At 39.1% G+C, this 8,588-nt stretch overlaps 2 protein-coding genes across 2 annotated transcripts; both read left to right on the top strand.

Moving 5' to 3' along the window:
• The first annotated feature begins 5,616 nt into the window (after positions 1 to 5,616).
• Positions 5,617 to 6,093, top strand: LOC141618305 (uncharacterized). Its single transcript, XM_074435406.1, has one exon. The coding sequence runs from the start codon at positions 5,617 to 5,619 to the stop codon at positions 6,091 to 6,093; it is 477 nt and encodes a 158-aa protein (XP_074291507.1).
• Positions 6,094 to 6,695: 602 nt separating this feature from the next.
• On the top strand, positions 6,696 to 7,298 carry LOC141618304 (uncharacterized). Its single transcript, XM_074435405.1, has one exon. The coding sequence runs from the start codon at positions 6,696 to 6,698 to the stop codon at positions 7,296 to 7,298; it is 603 nt and encodes a 200-aa protein (XP_074291506.1).
• Positions 7,299 to 8,588: the final 1,290 nt, after the last annotated feature.

Below are 8,588 nucleotides of genomic sequence, written 5' to 3'. Positions count from 1 at the left end.
ACGACCACATCTATTTAATTGTGAACACGAAACGGACCGATCAAAACTGTTACGCTCAAAATAATAGTTGGAAATTGAATTCCACTATTCTCACCACGAATGTCAACGGCGGCACATAAACCGTCACTTCAATCAATAGTGAAGATTCCAAATTCACTATTTCCATCAAAAGTCAACAGCGGCACATAAACCGTCACTTAAGTTAAATAGTGAAAATTCCAAATTCACTACCAGCAGGGGGCTATCTCGCGGAACCCGCTCATTCCAAAAACAGTGATAATGAAAATCCAAATTCACTGTTTCCACAGCGGCATCACGAGTTTGCTACTTTCAAGATAAGCCCTTTTGACGCGGCTATTCCCTTGATCCTTTAATCGACTACCATTGGCTGGGGAGCCTTTGTCCGCAAACACCTTTCAAGGACAGATCCCGAAGATGCCTCGGGCACATTTCCTTACCATGGCTGGCGAGCCTTTGTCCGCAACCATCCAAGGACAGATCCCGAAGACGCCTCGGGTACATTTCCTTACCATGGCTGGCGAGCCTTTGTCCGCAACCATCCAAGGACAGATCCCGAAGATGCCTCGGGTACATTTCCTTACCATGGCTGGGGAGCCTTTGTTCGCAACCATCCAAGGACAGATCCCGAAGATGCCTCGGGTACATTTCCTTACCATTGGCTGGCGAGCCTTTGTCCGCAACCTTCCAAGGACAGATTCGGAAAATGCCTCGGGTACATTTCCTTACCACAGTTGGCGAGCCTTTGTCTGCAAAAGTGCAAGGACATATCCGAATATGCCCCAGGTATGACTCCTTCCTATGGTTGGCGAGGCTTTGTACGTAGTCTAATGGACTTTAAACGACCCGCACGGACAGTCCACAGACTCTAAACTATTCCCGAGGACAGGTCCTTGGATCGTACCCTCGAGTCACCTTGACGTCGCCCTTCCCGACGGCAGGCCCTTGGCCCGAGTCCTTTCGAGCCGCCTCGACGTCGCTTGGGTCTCCAGGTTGTAATCTTCGATTGACCTGGGGGCTCTACTTTGACTTTCGCCCTGTCTAAGCCTCAGTCAAAGTGGGGGCTCTGTAGATACCCAATATCTACTGAGACTCCAACAAACACCCGATGATTATCGGACTACAACATGTTTTGGAATCGCGGCGTTTGATCGACAGTTTGTGTACAACTTTACGTCGGAAAACTTAAAACGATTTCGAAAATACATTTTAAAACATTTCAAAAATACCTGGAGTGTTTAATGCACGACGACGGGGTCGCAATGACACTAACTAGAGTCAAAACCGACACCGGACCAAAAACCGACTCAAAAATTCAAATCCCGACTCCAACAACGAGTCAAACCGAGTCAACCACCAAAAATAAAACATTTTAAACCTTCTACCTTAAGTTTTCCCGGATTCATGAATGGTCAAGTACCAAACATGTGACTACAAAACCTAGGATAGAACAAATCATGATTGCGTTTGTTGTGAAAGTGACAACACAACTCGAAGAACCGCGACGTGGTTCGCGCCTCTTTGAGCAGCCTAAGTGGCCACTTGACTCAAAACTCACACAACCGCTCATTCTCCTATAAATACCCCTCAAATGCCACCCATTTGAGACTTACGCGAGTGTCCGCCCCCTCTTTTCTCCCTTAAAATTCTCGACTCGACTTCTTAAGTCACAACTCGACGCGTATTTACGACCTACCGATCGTAAACACGAGCCTTACACATTGTTTGGTACCGTCATCGTGCATTAAATCACTTGACCGACCACTTCGACCACTACACCATCACTAAACATCTAAAACACTCTTTTTACTTACCAAAACGGTTTTAAACCGAGTTTTTTCCAATCAAACGAGTTGTTACACTTACGTCGGTCACTCGCCAGAACCAAACATGTAAGTATGAGGGTGTAAAAGTCCTCTTTTATTATGTTTTCATTTGTTTCATGACTATAACATGCTAAAACATGCATAACATGAACCAAAACGTAGAGTAAACGAGCGAAAACTGATTTCTGGTCTGAGGCAGAAGCCCCTTAGGTCGCCAACTTGCCCGCGCCTAAATGGGGTGCTCAGACCAGAGATCAACCGTGTTTGTTCTCGTCACTTCCTTTTAATCCACTTTCATATTTGTAATCGGTTTTCACCATTTCAAGTATTTTCGAACCCTTTTTACTTTATTTCATTTGTTTTAACCATAAAACATTTTTCACCCTTAGTTCCTCATACCATGACGGTTAAATCCGTGTTTCAGTGATAATATTTGGTTAATGACATTTAAAAGGTATTTTAAAGCCTTTTATTTCTTTTCTTTACATTTTCAAACAAACATATTAGTCACCAACACAAATTCATCCTTGGTTCTACATACCATGCCGGATTTCAACCCGGGTACGATGATGAGTATCGACTAATTACATTCAAATGGACTTAAAACAATTAGTCCATAATTACTTTCAAAACTATTCATATCAAGTTTGTCAAATCGAACCCGACACCGAATATTATCAAAATAATGATGATTATTCGAGTCTAGTTCTTCAAATCAATAAATGCGGTCTAAACGACCCCTTCAAATCAAACCGGGTTCAAATACCCATTTTCAATATGTTTTATAACGTTTTCTAAAAGGTCAGAACACGACACATAAACCGTGGGCTAACCCGCGCCTAAACAGGCTCTCCATTTCTCATTTTCAAAACCAGAGGGAGGCCCCTTACACCGCCGGCTGGCTCGCGCCTCATATAGCCGTCTGGTACAGGGCCTGTTCCCTTCCAGTATTAGTCTAGGACGATCCCGACTCCGGTTAACCCGGATATAGGACGGATCATATGACTATTCAAAACCATATTTGCAAAATGCCCTACTAAGACAAATGGATCATGTTATGCACCCAAAACCTAATACGGTAAATGGATGTTTAATTTCCGTCTTGCATGCAAATCAATCATTAATCCAACTCGACATCTTATACTTGATACTTGGATTAAATCAACCGACTTAGAAAGCTCTCACATGTTAGGTTTAAATTATTGGATGCGCATTCATGCATTTAAACCGTTTTATCAACTTTTGCATTCAACCAACCAAGATCGATCAGTAGAGGCCGCTAACGCGGGCGGGATTGGGTGTCTGATTAAAGGGCTTCCCAATACATACCTTCATCTCTTACTCAGAAACTTTGGATAGTGGACGACCTTATCCAGGGCGTACGAGAGTCATTCTAGAGATAGAATGCTAAAGAGGGACGATTTCCTTATCTTTAGTACCTATGTCAAACGCTGCTTTGTGCTTCGATTTGACCGAGGTATAAAGTGGATTTCGAACGGGTTCAAGGCATCCCACAAATGCTTGGTGGCGACTCCGAACATCTCTAATCATTTCGAGACCTTTACCAAGACGAAACCGGCCGATCTAAAGCGATCCGGTCGAAAGCATTTTTACGCCGCCGAGCGTGGCTTTCAAAAAAGACCGCTGTATGTCCACAGATCGAAGTGGGCTTGCAGATGGGCCATGTCCACAAAAATATCAACTACCACTCGGTCCCTCACTCGGTCGAGCGAGGTTCTACTCGGTCGAGTACTCGGTGCACTCGGCCGAGTGAAGCCTTAGAAATTATTGGTATTACACACACACACACACATGAGGACATAATGGTAATTCAATATATAAATACATTACATACCCTACATATTTCCACTTTCTTAATTTTGTGCAAAAAACAAGCGTAAAGAAACAAATGGAATGAATGAAGTACCACAAATTCTCATTTGTGACGACATTATTCCGTCACAAGCTTGTGACCTCTCACAAGAAACATGTGGGAGAGTAAGGCCCTATTCTTTTGGACTGAAACTAATCTAATTTGAACTGAATTGAATTTATAGGATCTGAATTGAACTGAACTTATAGGATCTGAACTGAACTAAACTTATAGGATCTGTACTTAACTTATAGGATCTGAACTGAACTGAACTGAACTTATAGGATCTAAAGTGAACTTAAATTAAGTGACTTATAGGATCTGAACTGAACTGAACTTATATGATCTGAACTGAACTAAACTAAACTTATAGGATCTGAAGTGAACTTAAATTAAGTGACTTTAAATCCAAAAGAACAAGGCCTAAGTGAGAGAAAAAGTGAGAACAAAGGCGGATCTCCATTGATAAGCACACCCCCCCCCCCTCCCCCAAGTTCTCACTTAATACAATGGATAATAATTGTTTAATAAAAAAATAAAATAAGCTAGCTATTGCCCCCCCCCCCCCCTCAAAATCTGCAAAAGTTTGTGCAGTGTAACAAAATTGGAAGCTTAAAAGTCAAAAGCCATGACATCACTCTTAAAAAATAATTAAATAATTCCCATATTCACCCTTATTTCGCTTTTCCGTAAAATACTATCCCTAGGAGTCTATAATTCATTATTAACTTTCCTTATTCTACTTTTACATATGCTTAGCATTTACCCTAAGGTTTTCTCTAAAACACACAAAATAATCAACTACTTTGAAGATAAATAGCCAAAGGCTTAATTTTTGATACCAACAACGCAGCAATTCAACAAAATACTCCTGCAGTCCGTATGTCCCTTCTTTTTTTATCTAATTATCTGAATTAGGATTTGAGATTTATTGGCTGAAGAGCAATTGAGAATTTTGGGCTTTTATTTCCGTCTAATTTCTGGTATTTTATCAACAAAGAGGTCGATTTGAAAAGGTCAGTCATTCCATTGTTCTTTAATTATGTGTTTATTCTTTTATCTGATCTCTTTTATATTATAAGTTCAAGATTGATTGATATTAATATGTTATGCAATTACTTAGTAGTTAGTACTACTTTATTAGAATTTTGATATAATTGTTTAATGTTAGTTAGTTAATTGTAAAAAATTAAGAATGCAATACTATGCCAAAAAAAAATTGCAAAATTGTATACTAATACATACTTGACATTATTATATAGGACAATGAGTAAGCAAACAAATCTTTTCGCCTTTCTTAAACGAAAAGAACCAGAGCCTGCTACGATTATGACAAATGAAGAGGTTATGCATGAATCATCGACTCCTGTTATTGAGCAAAACATATTTGAAACACATAAAACTGAAACTGGTGCGACTGAGGACCTTCTTTTGTCTTTGGAGCGTGATCCAGGGTTATGCGTACCTATGTGGGATTACCCATATGAGAAGCGAGACCAAATACGCAGAGCTTATTTAAAATTGAAGCCTTATCAGCCTATATTAAAAAGTTTTCAATTTTCAGGCCCCGATAGTCATCGTCGTCGATTTCAGGCTTCATGGTATAAACCGGATTGGCTAAAGTATTCAACTTCCAAAGATGCTGCATTTTGTTTGTTGTTCTATTTATTTGCAGATAAACGTAATACAAAAACTTTTACTCTGGTTGGGTTTAGCAATTGGAAGAAAGTAAATGATGGAGATAATTTTCCATTTATTACTCATGTGGGTGGAGGTCCTTGTTCGGTACATAATAACTCTGTGAGAGCTAAGCTTGATCTTTTGAATGACTGAGGACATATTCGTCATGCTTTGATTTCACAAGGAGAAGAACAAATAAAAAGAAATCGGATACGTCTAATGACCTCAATTGATGTAGTGAGGTTGTTAACCTTACAGTCTTGCCCTCTGAGAGGTCATAATGAGTCGGAAAATTCAGAAAACCGAGGAAACTTCTTAAAGTTTCAGAAAGCTTTTGCTAGATATAATGATGAAGTTTCAAAAGCCATCGAGAATACTAATTATAATGCCAAATATGTTGCACCGTCAATCCAGAAAGAGATATTACAAACTATATCAGCCAAAGTTTGCAACCATATTCGAGAAGAAATTGGGGAATCTAAATTTTGCATCATTGTAGATGAGGCTCGTGATGAGGCTATGAGAGAACAAATGGCTATAGTTTTGAGATTTGTTGACAAGAACGTGTCAATTAAGGAGCGATTTTTGCAACTAGTACGTGTAAACGACACCTCAGCGGTGACGCTTAAAAGGGAGTTGTGCTTAGTTCTGAAAAAACATAATCTTCGTGTTGAAAACATTCGTTGGCAAGGATAAGACGGTACCAGCAACATGAGAGGAGAATGGAATGGCCTTAAAGCTTTGTTTCAAGCTGATTGTCCATATGCTTACTATGTCCATTGTTTTGCTCATCGTTTGCAACTCGCATTGGTTGCTGCATCTAGAGAGGTAAGTTCAATTCATCAATTTTTTTCGAATTTAAATTTTATCATCAATGTTATTAAGTCCTCTCCAAAACGGCATGATGAGTTGCGAGCAAATAAAGCGACTGAAATTGAAGATCTCTTATCAAGTGGTCAACTTGAAACTGGTAGAGGTGTTAATCAAATTGATACATTGAAACGAGCCAGTGACACTCGTTGGAGCTCACATCTTCAATAAATTAACAACTTGCTTAATATGTTTGATGCAACAATATCAGTCTTAGAGCGCATAATGGTTGATAAAGCATGCCGATGTTGCTTTAAATCTCATGATTTCCTATGAGTTTGTGTTCATTGCACATTTAATGAAAGAATTGTTGGAACTTACTGATGTTCTTTGTCAAGCATTGCAAAAAAAAAATCTCAAGACATTGTTAATGCCGTGAAATTAGTTTCAACCACAAAGTCTCTCATTCAAGATTTGAGAGAAGAACGATGGGAAAGCTTTCTAGAGGGGGTGAATCTATTTGTCAAAAACATGATATTTTGGTACCTCAAATGGATGCAATGTATATAGCTCGTAGAGGTCGAGCTCGTCACCAACAAGATCAAATAACAGTGGAGCATCACTTTCTCATTGACATTTTTTATGTTGCAATTGATAAACAGTCACATGAATTGGATAGCAGGTTCAACGAGAGAGCATTAGAATTGCTAACATTTACATCAAAGTTGGAACCTAAGGATGGATATAAAAATTTGGAACGTGATCAAATTTGCACCCTTGTGGAGAAGTTTTATCCATCAGATTTTACATCACAAGAGATGGTTCATTTGGGATATCAATTGCAACATTTTAATTGTAAAGTTCAAAATGATGATAAACTGAGAAATATGTCAACTCTTCAAGAGCTTTGTCAGTACCTGGCTGAGACACGAAAGTCAGCTGTGTATTTTCTTTTTGATAGATTAATACGACTTGTTTTGACTCTTCCTGTTTCTACCACAACAATTGAAAGAGCGTTTTCTGCAATGAAGATCATTAAGACAATACTACGCAACACGAATGGTGATATACTCACTTTATCAAGGAACTAGGTATAAGAATCACTAAGTATGTCCCATCACACTACTTAAGTCTTTATAATATCACAACCTCTCAAAACTAGGGTTATGGGTGAACCACAAACAAACTCCACAAAGGCAAATTATTCAACCAAGATTAACATCCTGCAAAAGAGAGAGTACTATGAAAAGGCGTAAAAGGGAGGATAAGTAAGGAACAAAGGACAAATTAGGGGTATAAGAGTAGCTTTCAAAGTAAAACAGAAGAGAGCTTAGAAGAAGGATAAGCACCAAGAGATAAAGAATAAGGCAAGGTACACAAAGAATGAGAAACATCTTCGAGGAAGTAGAAGCATTCTTCAAAGGTTGAACAAATCTTCAATCCTCAGCAATAGGCACCAAATCTTGATCTTCACGTTGGTAGGTTTACGGTTATTGATCCACGGGCACAACAATTATTAAATGACAATCAACAAACATGTAAGAACTTAACAAGGAGCAAGCACACTACAGGCTACCACCTTATGTCCTTAAGTCTACCCATCCCTAATTTATTATTCAAGGTCAAGGTCAATTTAAATTGGGGTACACGTGTGTGCGTCAGGAGCAACATAGGCTCTGATACCAACTGTGACACCCCGCGATAACGCGGAACTAATAAATTAAAGCGGAAATTTGATATATTTTAAACACATTTTATTACTAGTTAAAGATTAACACGCGGGTGCCAATAAAAGAAATGAAACAAATATAATAATAGGCGAACTTAGGTTATTACAACCCAAGTCTAAGAAGCGGGGAAAAGATATCCCACGAATAAACAAATAAGGGGTTTTTAAACTATCAACTAAGGTCCAAGGGTTTTAGTTCTCGCTAGCCCACACGTCTTCCCCACGTAAGCATCTTCACCACCTGTCATTCATGTAAACATGAACACCACATTCAGTGGGGAGTAACTCATGGTTATCCCAGCCACAAAATGTCGAAACACAGATAAACAAGAACATATTAGAACATCATGAATATAGCTATTTGATGCAAGCACTCAGACATGAGACTAACATTCAAAACATGCGTAGTTAATAATAGATAAGGCATATGATAAATCCAACTTTGAAAACCAGACAACATACAATACATGAAATGGGACTACTAACATCACATAATAAGCAAAGCATCCGGCTCAGAGGCTACCCTTAAAGCATGTCCGAGACACAAGTCCTTAAGTACCTTGGCTTAGCGGTTACCTTTAAAACATGTCCAAGGCACGACATCTAAAGTATCTGGCTCAGCGGTTACCTTTAAAACATGTCCAAATACTAC

The sequence above is a fragment of the Silene latifolia genome, chromosome X (genome assembly GCF_048544455.1).
Source record: "Silene latifolia isolate original U9 population chromosome X, ASM4854445v1, whole genome shotgun sequence".
Taxonomy (NCBI): domain Eukaryota; kingdom Viridiplantae; phylum Streptophyta; class Magnoliopsida; order Caryophyllales; family Caryophyllaceae; genus Silene; species Silene latifolia.
The sequence above is the reverse complement of the archived record's forward strand: the minus strand, read 5'-3'. Positions and strand labels throughout refer to the sequence as shown.